Raw genomic sequence first — 16074 nt, 5'->3', positions numbered from 1 at the left:
GGCTCGGCAAAGCAGGGGGACTTTCTTTACAGAGCAGATGGTGAAAGGCACTCATTCAAACATAGCCAGTGTCATAACATGAGGTTTTCTGAGTTCTAGGAACACTTTTCTAGATATGAAACACTATGGATTTTCTCATCATATTCTGGTGATTAAAAAAAATGTTGTTTGCACTATGATCGATTATTCTGATGCTATAGTTAGGAAGAGGGGAGGACTTAGCACTCTTGGGGTTTATTTGCAGTGTCAAGCAGGTTAGAGGAATAGCAGAGAGTTAAGCAGGTTGTCGATGTGGGATTTGACTCGTGTTAGCTGTGTATCTTTCAAACATCTCTCTCTCTCTTGATTTTCTAGATGGCTTTATATCCAATGAAAAGGCATGGGCACAGCCAGGGTGCAGTTTATCTCATCCCAGGGAACCCTCTAGGATGAATCAGATAAAGCTTGACATGTGAGGAGTCTACTCTCTCCTCTGATGTTGCAGACATGGATTTGGTGAGAGACAGACTCCTGTTTTGCATAGCTTTAATGCCAGAGCAATTCCCTGCAGCCTGCAGAATCTGTGTACTTGACAGATCAGAAAAGAAGATTTAGTGAAGCCCAACATATTCCACATACAGGTTTCCCATTCTGTTTTCTTCTAGGCCTATGCTAAACCAGGGGCCTGCCAAGGGAAGCATAGGGAGAAGAATTGCACTTCAAGGCTTCTAAAGAAAATAGCACTTGTTGCGTGGTAAGAGCACCAACAAAGAGTTCATTGCGAGAGCTTCTGATAGGAACTGACATCTCTCAGCGAAGCCTCAAAGGCTGCTTGGGCTGTTGACACAAAGGCTCTCGACACCAAAGATTCCTTTATTTCATCTTGCTTTTGTGCTTATCTCCGTCCATGTGCATAGCCCATGGATGCTGCTCGCGGATGGCTCTGGCAGTGCTGTAGGGAATTCTCTTCCCCAAAACAGACAGGAGAGATGGAAGCAATGGAGGAGAAGAGAGGAGAAGCAGCACAGGCACAGCCGTAGGTGGGAAGTGCTTTGTGAACGAGTGAGTTTGTATAGGTAATTTACCCTGCCATGCAGTGGGATATTGACCCCTACTTTAATTCTCGTGTCATTTGTCCTTGACAGCTACTGTTGCTTCCAATTAACTCTCCTTAATTAAAGTCTCAATTTTTTTCCAAGTGTATAAGAATGGATGTAGAAGGAAGTGCACCGCAATGAAGTGGAAGACACTGGGGGGTCGTGATGAGAAATGGCATTCCTTGTCTCAGCGGGACTGAGGACTTATTTATTGTAATCAAACTCAGATCCTCACCTCCATCCCTGCAAAAACATCCTCCCTCTGACTGGCTTTAAAGCCACCTATGTGCAAGTGACACCTGTTTATTACTGGTATAAGTAAGATGTGATTCCTCTCCCTGGACTTTTTATTTGCAGAGTTCTCCCTTTAATTTGGCTGAGTTCTCAGGAGCTCAAAGAAGACTGAGCAATCTATGGTCATTTTGTCCATGAATCAGACCAAATTAGAATTAGTATTTTATTATACCTTTCACTGGACTAAACATCCTCACTAGCTCTGTTAAGGGCCCAGAATCTGGTTCCACCAGTGGTCTCTTCGCTGTTTTTTGTCCTGCTCTATTTAATAAACTGTATTATCATGAATACTCTATTCAAGGCTTTGAAATCAAATAAGTTCCTCTTAATCTTCTTGCGCTTTTTTTTCAGGGCTGGCTGAGCTTTGAAAGATAGCAGCATTCACAGAACCCACATGGCTTGACAGAGTCGCTGTTCAGTGTTTTGGAAATGTATCTTTTGACTGTTGGGAAGGAAATTGGCTACTTAAGATGCCTTTTTGTACATTTAAATTAACTTAGTCCATCAGACTGAATAAATCCTGCTGCTGTATTAACATCCAATTATAACAGCAGAGATTGAGCAATGATTCATGTTTTTACCAGAATGTTGGCAGTTTAAGAGAAAAAAAAAAGTAATGTATATTGAAATTAAAAAAAAAAAAGTCAAAAATGGGAGCCAGAAAATTATGACTGAGCACACAGCAGGAGCTTTTGTGAATATATAACAGCAGAAGCAGGAGCCAAATTTCTAACATGATTAGCTGTTACCGTCTATCAGATCCAAAACTTCAATCATTTTGTTCTAAATGACTTTGTATAACTCATTCACACTGGAAATAGAGGATGGACATGAGGCTGGGAGTTGCACTACTGAACAAGCTGCAGCTTGGAATTTAGTTTAGATCAGAGGTGAGGACCGTTGGTGTTGACATAAAAACCCTGAAGTCATAAGTAGCAGGTGAGCAGTTTGTACAGCAGTTTGGAGATTTTTTCTGACTTTTCAGGATGCTCTTGTGAGCCAGAATCTTACAAACTGTTTCTTTAGGGATCTCTAAACACTCCTGTTGATGAAATGGAATAGTTTTTCAAGTTCTACAGTAGCTAAGGTAGCTGGATGAGCTCTCCAGTTACTTGATGCCCTTGACAAGGGCATTTACTTCACTTGCCACTTGTTTGACCCTGGCTCTGGGGTTGCATCTCTGGGTAGCTGTGAGCTGCACACACAACACATCAGCATCTAGTTATTCACCAGGCATGTGGACAAGGACATGCAGGAACCTTCTGTTCATGTACCTGGAGTCTAAATACGTTGTGTTCAGTAAGATATTGTTCAACCATCAGCTCTTTCCTGCACGCCTTGTCCAAATCAGCTTGTTCAAAGATCTAAAGCCCATGTTTTCAAAGGCGCCTAAGTAACAACTGTGTCAGTTGTTACTTGGTTGAGGCCTCATTTGGAGTTGGATGAGTTGAATGAGGTGTTGGATGAGTTTTCTGTCTCAAAGCACATTGGTATAATGGGGATCTCTCTTTTTTTTTTTTCTTTTCCCTGCTATAAACCTTTAAAACAACAAGAATCTCTTCTTCTATCAATATTCTGCTTTAGCATGGTGAGATAAGGTACCAGCTAAACTCTGAGCTGTGCAGGAAGAAATGGTGCTAACCCATCTGGTAGTGCTCTGACATGGAGAACATCTTCCCCTCTGTCTCCTGAGCTTTTGTTCAGATTTGCTGCAAAATGCTGTGTCCGTGTTCTATGAGATTAAAAAAAAAAAAAAAAAAACAGTGATGGAAAGCCTAAAGCCTCATGGAGGCTGAGTAATGATCTTGAAAAATTTGGTAAACTTTTGAGGATGGAAGATGGGTGCAAGGAGCAATCACATGCTAGTTTACAATTGAGATTTCAACCTTCAGTGCTGCCTAGTCCCTTCATCCCTATGAGTAATGGCAAGGTACTGTAATTGCAAGGTTGCATGGACTTTTCTTTTTCAGATATTTTAGGGGCAGCATGAAAAGCTGACTTCTCCCAGGGGGCATGGACAGTTCTCAAAACTCTCAACTTGCAAAGTGGAGCTGAATTAATTCCCTTTCCAAAGGAAAATAAGAGCTCTGATGTGCCTTATTTGCTTGATGTTCCGTTTCTTTCAGATGACGACCCCTAGGTGGCTTTCTTTTCAGTCATAGCTCCTTTGTTTTCTGTGGCTTCTTCCTTTATTAATTAGAAGGTCTGACACTACAGCCCCAGACATTTGTCAGCATGGTACAATTTTAATTAATCTCACAATAAAACTACTTGAAGTGAATGTGTGAAAGGTCTCCTATAGTGGGAATAGCACATGCCAGGGTGAATGGTAACGCAGGAGACCAACCACTCCAAAGAGCTTGGCAGGATATGGGACAGAGCTTGGTGCAAGTTCGTGTTGAGTAGCCGTGTGTCTTTGGGACAGTGGCATGAACAGGGTATGTCTCTAAACAACATGCAAACTATATACTATAGGAACAGAGCACCCTAAATACATTGGAAAGAAAGCATATCTGTAAAGAGGAGGATCTGGTTCCCAGCAGGTTCCTCCTGCTTCTGAAAGAAGTTAAGATATCCTTTGATGGCTAATTAAATTTTCTTTGTGTCTTTTAGTTGTTGTTGTTTTCATAGCAATTTGCAAAGAAATTGTAGTTTTCAGTCCTCTAGGATGTCTTTCTTACCTATACATAATAGCCACATGTGGATTTTGACTTAGACCATTAAAACCAAAGCTCTTTAAATGTCAGAATAGTGCATGCTCTGATCTAAAATTATTGACCAATGTTCATTTCTGTGAGGCCAATAAAAAATAGCTCAGAGCCCGAGATTCAGAAAAATGTAGATCTCCAGATGAGGAGGATAAATGGAGCATATGTTAAATTGAGGGTAGCTGGGATAGGAACTTCATAGTCAATTCCAGCTGTGTTCACAAATTTCTACTTGTAAAGTGAAAGTAACCCAAACTTAAATGGCATGTCGGAAGCTAATTCTAACCCTAACCCTGATGCTAACAAGTAAACCTAACCCTGCTAACAAGTAAACCTAACCCAAACCTGACCCCTAACTGTCTAACCCAAACACTAACCTTAACCCTTAACCGTAAGCCAAATCTCACCGTAACCCTACAACTAACTGCTAAATTTGAACCTAACTCTAACCAAAAAGTCTATTCCTAACACTGACTCTAAACCCTAACATTAATGTATAACCCAACTTAACCCTAACCTTAAATATCTAATGCTAACCCTAAACCCTAACCCTGAATGTCTAACCCTAAACCTAACCCTAACCCTATACAACCCTAGTGCTAAATATCTAACCCTAACCTTGTACATAACCCTAAACCTAACTGTAACCCTAAGATAACCCTGACCCTAATCCTAACCTTAAATGAGGGCCTAACCCCAAGGGAAGTTATATTCACAGTGGAGCCATAGTCAAGCCTGATGTGACCAAGGAGAAATAATTCATAATGTATATTTTTTCCCAGGTGGAAATAACAGGTAGAAAAGGCCAACATAAGAATTGATAGGGTCTTCATTCTTTGTTATCTTTATGTCAAAAGTGCATTATGTTTATGGAAATTGGATGGTAATGCAACACTGACTATTGGACTCAATGTAAGTCCAAGTGGGTGAAATCCTGAAGTATATTGAAGTTTAGATTTGATGAACTATAGATTTGATGAACTTCTTGCTCTGATGTCTCAGGATGGTATAACAGTTGCATTTATGCCTACTTCTTAACTTTAGAAGTTTTTGATATTTACAGAACTTTGCACGATTTGCTCCTTATTTTGATCTTTCCATTTTCACTGCTGTGTGGTTTTCCCTGAATAAATTCCTATGGTCATGTGGTCATGTCTGCAGTTTAATTTGAGAAAGTTCTTTGAATAAAAGTTTCCAGCTCTTTTCTTTTCTCTCTCTCTTTTTTTTTTTTTTTTTACATTTTTCTTTTGTCCTTTTAAGCATTGAGCAGCCATGGTTTGTTTCGTTTGTTTCTCTAGTAGACTTGATACAGGCAATGGTACAGTAGATAAACAAATCCCATCATAATTGTATCTGAAATTTGCTAGAGGTAACTGTGGCATGTAAAATACAGATGTTCAGTGTTTTTGCATAGATTATCTACTACTATGGGGTGCCTCTAGAGGGGCTAGGAAGTCAATTGTGATACAAGATAATACTCTGGAATTTTGCTTGTGATTCTTTGTGCTTTTCCTCCCTTCCTTTTGCTAGGCCTCTTTCTCTGCACGCACATATTTATATATATAAAAAAAAGAACCATTCTTGTTTCATTTACAGACACAACCAGAATGGATTCTAATCTGTTACTTTGCAGTTCAAACTCTCTTGAACGTTGCAACAAATAAAAAATTGTCACTAAGATCCAGGTGTATTCTCTTGTCATCTGTCACTAGTAACTGTTCTGCAGTTTATAGCTGGCAGTTCTCCGTAGTGTTTCATCAAGATAATACCACACTATATCATCTAAAGGAATAAACTCTCCCGGCTGACATGAGCTGAGTTGAAGGCACTGTCAATTGGCAGTAAATTATAGGAGCTCTCTGAGCTCATTCAATGGAGAAAAGACTACCAGGTCATTGGATATGTTGAAGCCAAATTGTATGTTTGGCTTCAAAAGAAGTCAGGGGCTTACAATATCTAACAGGATTCCGAAGGCTGTGGTCCATGATGAGAGGTCAGGCGAGGCAGTCCCTTCTGTTTTTGAAATCTCTGACTGAAAGCTTTAATTAGAAAGAAAAAAAAAAAGGAATAAAGGAATATAGTAAAAATGCCTTTTTTTTTTTAGCAGTAGATGGGCATTTCTGCCCACCGTAATGTTGCCAAGTCAGGATGACAGCAAGCTAATTCAAGTCCTGGGCTGGCATCTCCATCCCTTTTGTTCTTGGAGTACCTACTCTATGGATAGACCACTTGTAGCTTGAAAGGCACGTGGGCAACACGATGTAGAGACACCGCTTTCTTGGGACTGGAGGCAACAAGATTCAAAGACATTGTGAGGTTTTGGCTCCAGAGGGTGCAGGAAGCAATGCAGTCAGCAATCAGATCATAGGGGCATGCTGAGAAACATCAAATCACACCTACAACAGAAGATCACACAGGGCAGCAGGTTGCTTATAGGCCTTCAAGCATGCTTAGCATGACATAAAGGAGATGGCTTGTTACAGACATTCCTGTTTGCAGGATTCCAGGATTGCTTGCAGGATTCTTTGCTCTTCAGGGATGTCCCTGTGGGGGAATCGGCACCAGGGGAAGAAGGTTGGAAGGGTGGCACCAAGTCATTAGGAAGGTTGCAGAGCTGTGTGAAAAGCCTGACAGCTTCTCTCCTTTCCTCCTGCAGCTCACCCGGGTGCCTGTGGAGTCGTGTAGCCAGTATGAGACCTGCAGCGAGTGCTTGGGCTCAGGGGATCCTCACTGTGGATGGTGTGTGCTTCACAACACGTAAGTACCTGGCAGGCTTCGTCACTGTCTCTGCTTCTCCCAACCCGGTTCCGTCACCCCTCACCTGCTGCAATAACAAGTGGTAGAGCTGTAAATGGACGTCTCAAGAACAGCCATCTCTTCCCTTGTTTTTTGGACAACAAGGGAAGGGAAGGTAGTGGAGACCTATCAGATCTCCTCAAGTACCTGACCCACACTCTGTTGACTTCACCAAGAAAGCGTCCTCTCTGATGTGCTTTTAAACAAACCCTGCTGCCACACCTGGGGCAAAACACCTCCTTGTTTGCATTGGTTAAGATAGTTCAACCCTAACTAAAAGCCAGACTCAGAGAAGAGTCTCAAGAACCACAGTTTTCTACCACAGCACTGAATCTCTCTTGAGGTCCCTGTAAACACCAGAACATCCAATCCGTATTTCAAGGGTACCTAATGACCTGTTATCTCACTGTGGTGTGGTATGATAACCCTGAAGATGAGTGTTAGTCATCAACTGTGCTGGCATACTCATTTGGCTCTCTCTGATGTTGAGCAAAGCTAACTGTATCCACACCATTGACTTCCTGTAGAAATGGCCCCAAAGGGACTTTATCCCACTATGGCCAATGTTCCTGAGGGGCTCCTGCTCTACAATACTGCCTTATCCAATGACTCCCCAGGTACATCAGCTGAGGTGTTCCCAGAGCTGGGAGATCAGTATGCCACCTTTATTTGGCAGCATACTGATCATACTTATGCAGCATTTTTTGAGGGTGGCTTTGAATTTGAAGTTTCCTCCATGCAGGAGATCTCCTCCTGCAGAGATACTTCAGACAAAGCTGTGGAGAGGGAGGTGTCAGGTTGGCCAAGCTCCTGGCTATGAATGGCAGGGTGTTCTCATTTGCCCAGAAGCTCTCAGTAGAGACAGTGGCTGGAAGGGGCATTGGATATGTCTAACCATCTCCCACTGAGTGTGGCTGTGCAGGGGGCCGTCACTCTAAGTCTCAGCGTCCTTGACAACGATTGATGGTTATTTTGGTGGACCCAACTTTTGCAGCATGTCTGTCTTCTCCCGCTGAGTCCACCTCTCATATTCTTTCCAATTTGTTATAAGCTGTCCCTGTAGAGACAGTGATCCAGTTGCAGTAATCCCCATTGGCACCTCTCCTTTCTTTAACAGAACAGGGAACAAACCTACTCTATATTCCAACCCCTTTTGCAGTTGTGGAAGCTCCAGACACTGTGTGAACCTCAAATGATACCATAATAGTCTTAATTTCAGATCAGACCTAGATGACTCAGCCTAATATGTCCAAAAACTTGACTCAAAATCTGGAATTGGCACAACAAGCCTGAGCTGTGTTCTTAGGTATGAACCTGTGCAACTTTCATCCTCATCCTTGCTGACCTGAGTATATTTTCATTTGAAAAATAGCTCTGATGATATGCTTCAATCTCATCTTATCCTGGATCCATCCCACAGAACACCGTATGTTTTGCTGTGCATAAGTGGGCAGCACGCACCATATGAAAGTATAGGTCAGTGGCAACAAGCAAGGGACAGAGGGGGCAGATGAAACCCAGATCTCAAACCCCACATCCCTACAGTACAAACCAGCAAAAGGGACATCAGTAGGCTGCAAAACAAGTGAAAACTCCAGATATCTTCCTGATGTCTGCAGCATTTACCTTTTTGCCTCTTCCATGATGGCCAGCGTTATATTAGGATTTATGGATCCAAGGCTGACATTGGCCTTTCTCCCTGTCTCCTGCTATCCGAGAGGGCTGGGACCTAGCCCAAGGGTGTCTAGGGACAGCTTTGCATCCAGCGTCTCACGGCTGAGCTGGACTCTCTGCACAGGCTTGGGGCGGCGTGCCAGGATTCAGGAATTGATTTCCCTGGCTCCGATGTCCTAACCTTACATGGAGAAACCCGATTCCGCTGAGAGAGAAAGAGACAGACGGACCCACAGACAGCTGCAGGAGAAAGGAGGCTGGGAGAGGGGGGCATTGATTGCCTCCTGCCAGGAGAGACGATACAGAGCAGGTCACTGGCGCTTTTCATCGGCGTATCTCGAGTCCCGATCTTCGCCCCCCTCTTTTCCCCCTGCTATAGCTTACCTCCCCTCCTGGGCTGTGTTCAGGCCTCTTTAGGCAGCGATGAATCATTTAGTTGGTGCAAATTGAAAATGTGGCGCTCGGTTGCTGCAAGGGTCTCCAGGGAGGGCCAGGAGCTGGAGCGGGAGCCGGAGGGGGAGGAACCAGGCTGAAAAGCTAATATCTGGCACAGAGACGCACGGTGCCTGGAAGAGAAGGAGCTGAGAGACCAGCAAGGTCATGGCAAAGTCACCAGCTCGAAGCAAGTGGCTGCTGGGGGTGGAGACAGTCTTGAGGTCCTGCTTGACACTATTCTACTTGGGACAGAATAGCATCATTACTCCAAAGGGACGTGATTTATAAAGGGGACCTGTAGTGCCCTCACTGGATGCAGAAGAGACCTGACCCAGGCTCCATCGTGTTGGCTGCTACTCCTACATTGTGTTTGTGCAGTCTCATTTCTCCTATGCGTGTCCTCTCTTTAATTCTGGGATGAAAACTTCAGGAACAAGCACAAGCTGTCCTTAACGGATGATGGAGCCACTGGCTTCCTTCTAGTCAGGGATCTGCCCCTGCTCTTAGGGCAACTCATTGGCCACAAGGTCATTGGCTACAGTCAGAGAGGAAAACAGTCCCCATTTTAGGGAGGATTTATGATATTTTGTTGTTTGTTCTCCAGCTTGAAGTGGGACTTTTTTTTTTTTTTTTAATAGAATATGTCATTTAAAGACATTTCAGAAGGGGTTAACACAGTTGCTCCAGTTTAGTAATTCCAGAATGATTCACTTGGACCTCAGTAGCTTTTATTTGGGAATTTTCTTCTAGATTTTAGCAAACTACTTAAAATTTCAAAACAAAAAGTCATTCCAACATGAAGCATTACTTGCCTTTTTTTTTTTCCTTAGACACATTAAAAGGAAATATTTGGGCATCATCATTTTCCCCTCACTCCCTCCCTCCACCTCCCACTCTAGAGCTGTGGATAAGCAAACACTTCTGGTTGTAGGAACTGACATTTGCATAGCAGAGTGAGGAGAGTTTTGTTGAAGCATTCCTGCCCAGTCTTGTCATGGAGACAGCAGAACCAGAGCACTGGATCTGCTCTGCTTGTCTGCAAGGGGCTGCACATGTCCTTGGAGGTCCTTCCAGCACTGCTAGCCACCCTCCAGAACACCTTTGGTCAAGGAATGGTCAAGATTTGCTTGCGCGATTTCTCCAGCTGAGCTGGCCACAGATTATTGGTAAATTTGTAGCAGAGGGGATGATACTTATGAGACAGCAGAAAAGTCACATGAAGGCTTTTCTGGAAAAAAAAGCTATGTACCCTGGGGTATCTGGGCAGTTGTCCTCCACCTTCTGCTTTCTCTCTCTTCCACGTCTGCCCTGTGGCTGCAGTGTGCTTCCACATCAAGAAGTTAAAATCCTCATTTTTAACACAGTATGAAGGGAAACAGCGCTGAAACACATTGTTTTCTAGGGAGTGAGAGATTAGCATGAAGGAGGAGGGGTGGTTTATTATTCCTCCTCAGACAGATTGCCAGACCAGGAAAGAAAAAAAAAGTAAAAAAAAAAAAAAAAGGCAACAAAGTGCAGCTCCTGCCGTCTCGTCTCAGCAGGTAACCTGATGCGATGGTGCTTGCAGAGTCTCATTGATCGTCCCTGGCTTTAACTTTCTTGGTCAAAGTCTTCTGAACCACTAGAGAGTCTCGAGTAACCTAAGCTGCCTACGGATTCTGAAATAAGACCCTTTTTGAAGGGTCTTTTGCTTGCTTGACTTTTTGTCTGATGAAAGACTGAGACTGTCTTTCAGGCTGAGGTTGTCTCTTGATTTGCACCTTCCCCTCCTCTCTCTCTCTTCCCAGTCTTTTTCTCCACGTCTCTAAGGGAAGAAGGATATCCTGAATTTGGAACAGGGAAGGGCAGTGCGGACCAAGCTTCAGGACTCAGCTAGGCTTCTTTTGGGAATGTAATATCACACTGTGGCACATTGAGCTCTGATAGAGAGTGGGAAGAGTGGGATTTACTGATGTCTGCAGAGGCCTGGGAAGTCCTGTGGACCTTCAGCTTCCACTGCAAGAAATGAGGTCCTGAGTTACCCCTGTTTTGTGCCCTCGGTGTTGTTTTGTCTCAAAGTGCAAGCTGGAATCGCCTCAGAGTGGTAGCAATTTGCAGGAAATAATTTTGAAATAAATAACTACATTAAATAATAATTTTGCAATAAGAATAAAATTTTGCATTTGATTGCCATGATGAGTAAGTCTGGGCAATTGTCACTGAGACCTCAAGTCATAAGACTGGCAGAGTTAGTACTAGCAAAGGCAGAAGTGAAACAGCTGTCCAGGTGCCTTATTTCTAAGCAGGACTTGGTTGGAATACTCGGCACACGTGGCCTGTGAAGCTCGTGATCTGATAGCAAAGGAAAGTGGAGTCATCTTCCCACAATTGGCTTTGGCACGGAGTGATTCCCTCTCCTTCTCAGGTAGTTACTGAAACTGGAGACGGCATTTTAGCCTTTGCAAAGAAGGAAGAGCACAGCAGGAGGGCTCTGTGGAGTGACATCGGCCCATTACACATTCTGCATTGAGCCTAAATCATCTTTAATCTGTGTACTGAGGTATAGCTAAAGTATCCATCATTTCACACCTGGGCATTGGCTCTCCTTTGGTGCAGAGGAAAGAGCCCCAGATATGACAGCTTTCCCATGGCCTTTTGAAATGAGATAAAAAAAGCAAGAGAAAAAAGAAGAAGAAAAATAAGAAGAAAATTCAAGAGGAAATTCTTGGGACAGGGAGCATGCCTATTGATGGGGATAAAGCTCTGCATGTAACTGAGGCTCTTGGGAATCCCATTTCACTATGGATGGGTGATGACATTGAGCAACCCGCTCTGAATGGGCCCCGTGCCTTTTAACAGAGCAGACAATCACCAGCTCCAGAGAACCACCCCCTTGCTGTACCTGCACGTCTTGCATCCGGCAGGATCACTGCCCTCCCATTCCCCAAGTGCTATCGTGTCCCTTTCAGGAGCATTTTCATACCCCTGGTCTAGCAAACAGTGCGGGTCAGAGCAGTGCCCTTCACAGGTTGATTATCTTGTGGCTGTTCCTGCCTGAGGCAACGCAGGGACAGCACCGGGCACCGCAAACCGTAAGACGCAGGCGTGCGGTAAATGTGTTTTGATAACAACCTCTTTCCTTGATTAGCTTATTTTGCTAGAGGGCAGTAAGGAGGGGGTGGGAAGATAATTAGTTTGTGCAGTGGGTTCCAGCAGAAGCTTTTTGTCCATGGAACCATGTGAGCTTGGTGCCCTACTTGGGATTTGTCTCCTTCACAGGCACAGCCCCGTTGGCAGGAGTGAAAAGTGTTATGAAAAAAGAGGATTTTGAGACAGCATCTTTGCAAGACGACAGAGATGGAGATGAGATGTAACAGCAAAATGAGGGGCTGCGAAAGTTGAAATAGCAGAGATGTGCCATTGCAGGAAGGACTGAGAGCAGAGACATTAGCGGGTCAAGTTTAACACTGCAGCAAATTCAGCCTTGGCAGGGAAATTTCACTGGACATTCTTCTTCTCTGATATGAAACATGGTTGTTGACTCTCAACTAGGAAATATGTCTCACATACATGGGCATGGGATGAGAAAGTCATTCAGTGGCAACTAGGACCTTCTAGAGGACTTTCTCTGCTGCTGTGTGCTCTAAGATACGTAGGAAGTTCATTCGGGGCTGGCAAATATGATAAAGAGCCTACTAGAGACAGATTTCCTCTGGAGTGTAACATGGGGGTTGGCTGGGACCCCCAGGCCATTTCAAATGATATTGGACACCTATGTGTTGGCAGTCAAATGGAGCCCTGTCTGACCCAAAGCCCTGCTCATGATGTCCTCTCACCATGAATTCAGAGGCTAACCAAAGTCTGGATGTTGCAACTTGAGCTAGTCTTGTTCCTCTCCAGAATGTTAAATTCCTCCATATCCCTAATTTGTAGTAAGACCAGGCTGTTTCCGACAAGACTATGCATGCCCAGAGTGAAGCTAGCAAGTGTGGTGATGGATGGATGGTTTGGGAACCTCGATCTCACTCGCTGTGCTGTTTGCAGGGAGTTGTTCTCTGTCTTCCCATCAGACATTCCTTGATGTCTCTGCAGCCAATGATCTGCCAATGAGAGGAAATGGCACAGCAGACGAGCTCTGCTAATGCATGCCTGCCCTCGACTGTGCTGCCTCTGTGGTGTTTCATCATCTCAATGACGTTGAACTAATGACAGGTCTCAGAAAGGAACTGAGAGGATCAGGAAGCTCTTCTTCCTAAGAAAGAAGTACAGGGAGTCTTGAAAGTATCCCTTATATCTGGACTCATATTCGCCATGTCCTTTTTTTGCACATACGTGTACCCTTACTCATAAGCATGGTCCATCATTTTGTGCTGAACACGCCCAATTTGTGTGGTTTTCTGTCACATTTTTAGACCTGCCACAAAGAATTCCCACATGCTTTCTCTGTCTACAACCAGCATGCGTGCTCCCAGCCCCTAGTTTTCCTATCTGCCCCACATCCGTCTGCACCGAAGGAGATGTATGGAGACAGTGCTTTGGTTCTTTCCTGGCCAGCTTCTACACCAGGGATATTTTATCATTCCTTCTTGTAATGTCTAGTCCAGGAGATAAAAACAAGTTGGGTAAGCTGATCATTTCGTCCTGATGTTGGCATTTTAGTTGGGGATGCTTTTGCTCTGCTAGGAACACAGTCCTTTCCTCCGCTCCCTAAAATATGCAGACCTCTTTTATTTGGGGATCTCAGCAACTAATCATTTTGCCCTCTTTAACCTTTTATCCTCCATTGTTTTCCACTTCAAGTCTGAGCTCCAGTAGCTTTGAATGACTCAGAAGCAAGAGCAGGAACTACCAAGAAAGGCACAGATGTTTTAACTCAATTTCTACTTGCTGTGAATGATGGTATCCAGACAGATGTCTGATCTGTGGCCCAGAGGGGAGATACAGAAGTCCCTCCCTTGTGTTCACCATAACAGTAACACAAAAAGTCTCTGAAATGAGCCCTGCCAGGTCCTTCTAGCAGTGCAGAATGAGACCTTGGTGACAGCAGACTGCAGCTCTCTGCTGAACTCCCTTCCTCAGTGCAGCCAGGCATGTACAGAGGAGAAAAGAGGAGGAAAAGTACATGGATGTGACTGTGGGTATCCGAGAGATGACTGGCAGATCTGGAAATGGAATAATGTCCCTTGTCTCCCCTTCCCGTACTTTATAGATTGGACTAAATTAATTTTTGCCAGGGGTAATAGGCACCTTTTTAATAGAGCCCTGTCCCTGTAGACAGAGCTAGGCTGAGGTGTCTAACAGCACTGGCTGCAAGGACCCAGGTGCAAAGAAAACATTTATTCTTCCCAACCTCTCCCCAGGGAGGACAGAGTGGAGCCATTGGAGGATGAGTCTGTCTAACCTGGCTAAGGGGATCTTAGTGGTTGTGGGTATGATGAGAAAGCAGAAGTTGAGGTAGGCTGAAGGTCTGAGGTAGTGGTGCAAGATACTCCTGGCTTTAGTGAAACAAACAGGAGCAAAGGCAAAATATTGAGCCAGCTTTAATAAAGCCAGCAAGATATTTCTGACCATGAGAAACCAAGCTTTGTCTTCAGGCAAGTTTGATCAGTATTAGTTTACCTGCTCTGCTGCAAATATCTTGCATGATCTTGGGAAAGGTGTTTGCGATGGGATTTGTCTCATCTACTGCTGTGTTTCCCATCCAGGTCACCTCAGCAGACAAGAGAAGTTTCCATTTATGATGGAAACATTTGCATAATTCCTTGCTTAACCGATTGAACCACTCTTTGTCCTTACATATCTGCTAAAGGAGCAGTGGTACCGGAAGGGTTAAGGCAGACAGGACAGAGAGGAATGGATCAACTACCCCCAGTGTCTCGCTTCCCCCTCCCATACCTCATTCCCAATGCCTCCTGTCCCTCTGGCCCCAGGCAGAAGAAGAGATCTACATTTTAATTGAGACATGTTAAGAAAATAATCGCAGTATAGCTCATCTATGCCTGTAAGGCTTCTCCCTTCATAGCTTATTGCAGATGCTGAGCCCAGGTTGGAGGTGGTGGTGGTGTGTGTGTATGTCTGTGGCTGTTTCTCTCTGATTTCCAGCCCTGTTTGGTTCCTCGGTCTGGGGAGGAAAGTAGTGGGCTGGAGCTGTGTGAATAAAGTAGAGCAGAAAGTGGCAAGACCTCACTGAGGTCTTCTTCCTCCTTGCAAGCAATGGTTGCATGCAAAACCCAGCCATAGTGTGTGCCAAGCCAAGTGTGGTATCACAGCTCCCATAGCATTGGTCCTTGAAGAAGGACTCCTTGGGGAACAAGATCTTTTTCCCCTTTTTCCATGCAGTGCAGCATAGAATCATAGAATCATAGAATGCTTAGGGTTGGAAGGGACCTCCAGAGATCATCTAGTCCAACCCCCCCGCATACGCAGGGACACCTAAAGCACGTGGCACAGGACTGCATCCAAGCGGGTTTTGAAGATCTCCAGAGAAGGAGACTCCACAACCTCTCTGGGCAGCCTGTTCCAGTGCTCTGTCACCCTCACTGTTAAGAAATCCTAATCTCTCTCTGATCTCTAGTCCTCAGCAGCAGTAATGGGAAGGAGGCTGAGGTGCATCAGATGTTTGCAAAGTAGTCTTGCTTGCAGGTGGTCAAGAGAGTCCTACTCTTATGGCTTAGGGCCTAGGGGTGGAAATGGTCAAAGGAAAAGCAGGATCCTTGTGCTTCGTTGTGGAGCTGGAAGGAGGTTTAAGCAGTTTCCTCTTGTGTCCTGCCTCTGTGCAATGTCCTGGTAACTGTGCTCTCACAGCTCAGAGGATGCTTTGCTAGATCCTGCCTTTTCCATATTAGCTGAATTTCACTCACTGATAGTTTTACCATCAGCCCAGGAAATTGTTGAAGGTCACTATTTTTCTTCAGAGTCCTTCAGACCTCAGAGAAGACCCCAGATCTTTCCTACTAAGCAGAGAGACCGAAGTCCCCACAAGCGTTCCCTTCCCTGGGAGCTGCGTACTGGCATTGGGACACCCACCTGGCAGATTCTGCCGGACTCGTTTTTGCCAGTCAATCCTGCTGAATGAGCACTGCCTTCTTTTGTGCAGCGTGAGGGGCATGGGT

General features: G+C 44.5%; 1 protein-coding gene across 1 annotated transcript in view; it reads left to right on the top strand.

Annotated features, from left to right (window-relative positions):
* Window positions 1-16074, top strand: part of PLXNA4 (plexin A4) — a 404602-nt gene that overhangs the window by 259216 nt on the left and 129312 nt on the right. The window contains exon 5 of the mRNA XM_088531807.1: window positions 6735-6835. Coding sequence (XP_088387933.1) covers window positions 6735-6835 — 101 coding nt within the window. The remainder of the gene's footprint in view (window positions 1-6734; window positions 6836-16074) is intronic.

Source organism: Tinamus guttatus, unplaced genomic scaffold (genome assembly GCF_059628265.1).
Source record: "Tinamus guttatus ecotype Peru unplaced genomic scaffold, ASM5962826v1 Tinamus_guttatus_pri_ptg000434l, whole genome shotgun sequence".
NCBI lineage: Eukaryota > Metazoa > Chordata > Aves > Tinamiformes > Tinamidae > Tinamus > Tinamus guttatus.
This window is presented reverse-complemented; position numbering and strand designations above follow the sequence as displayed.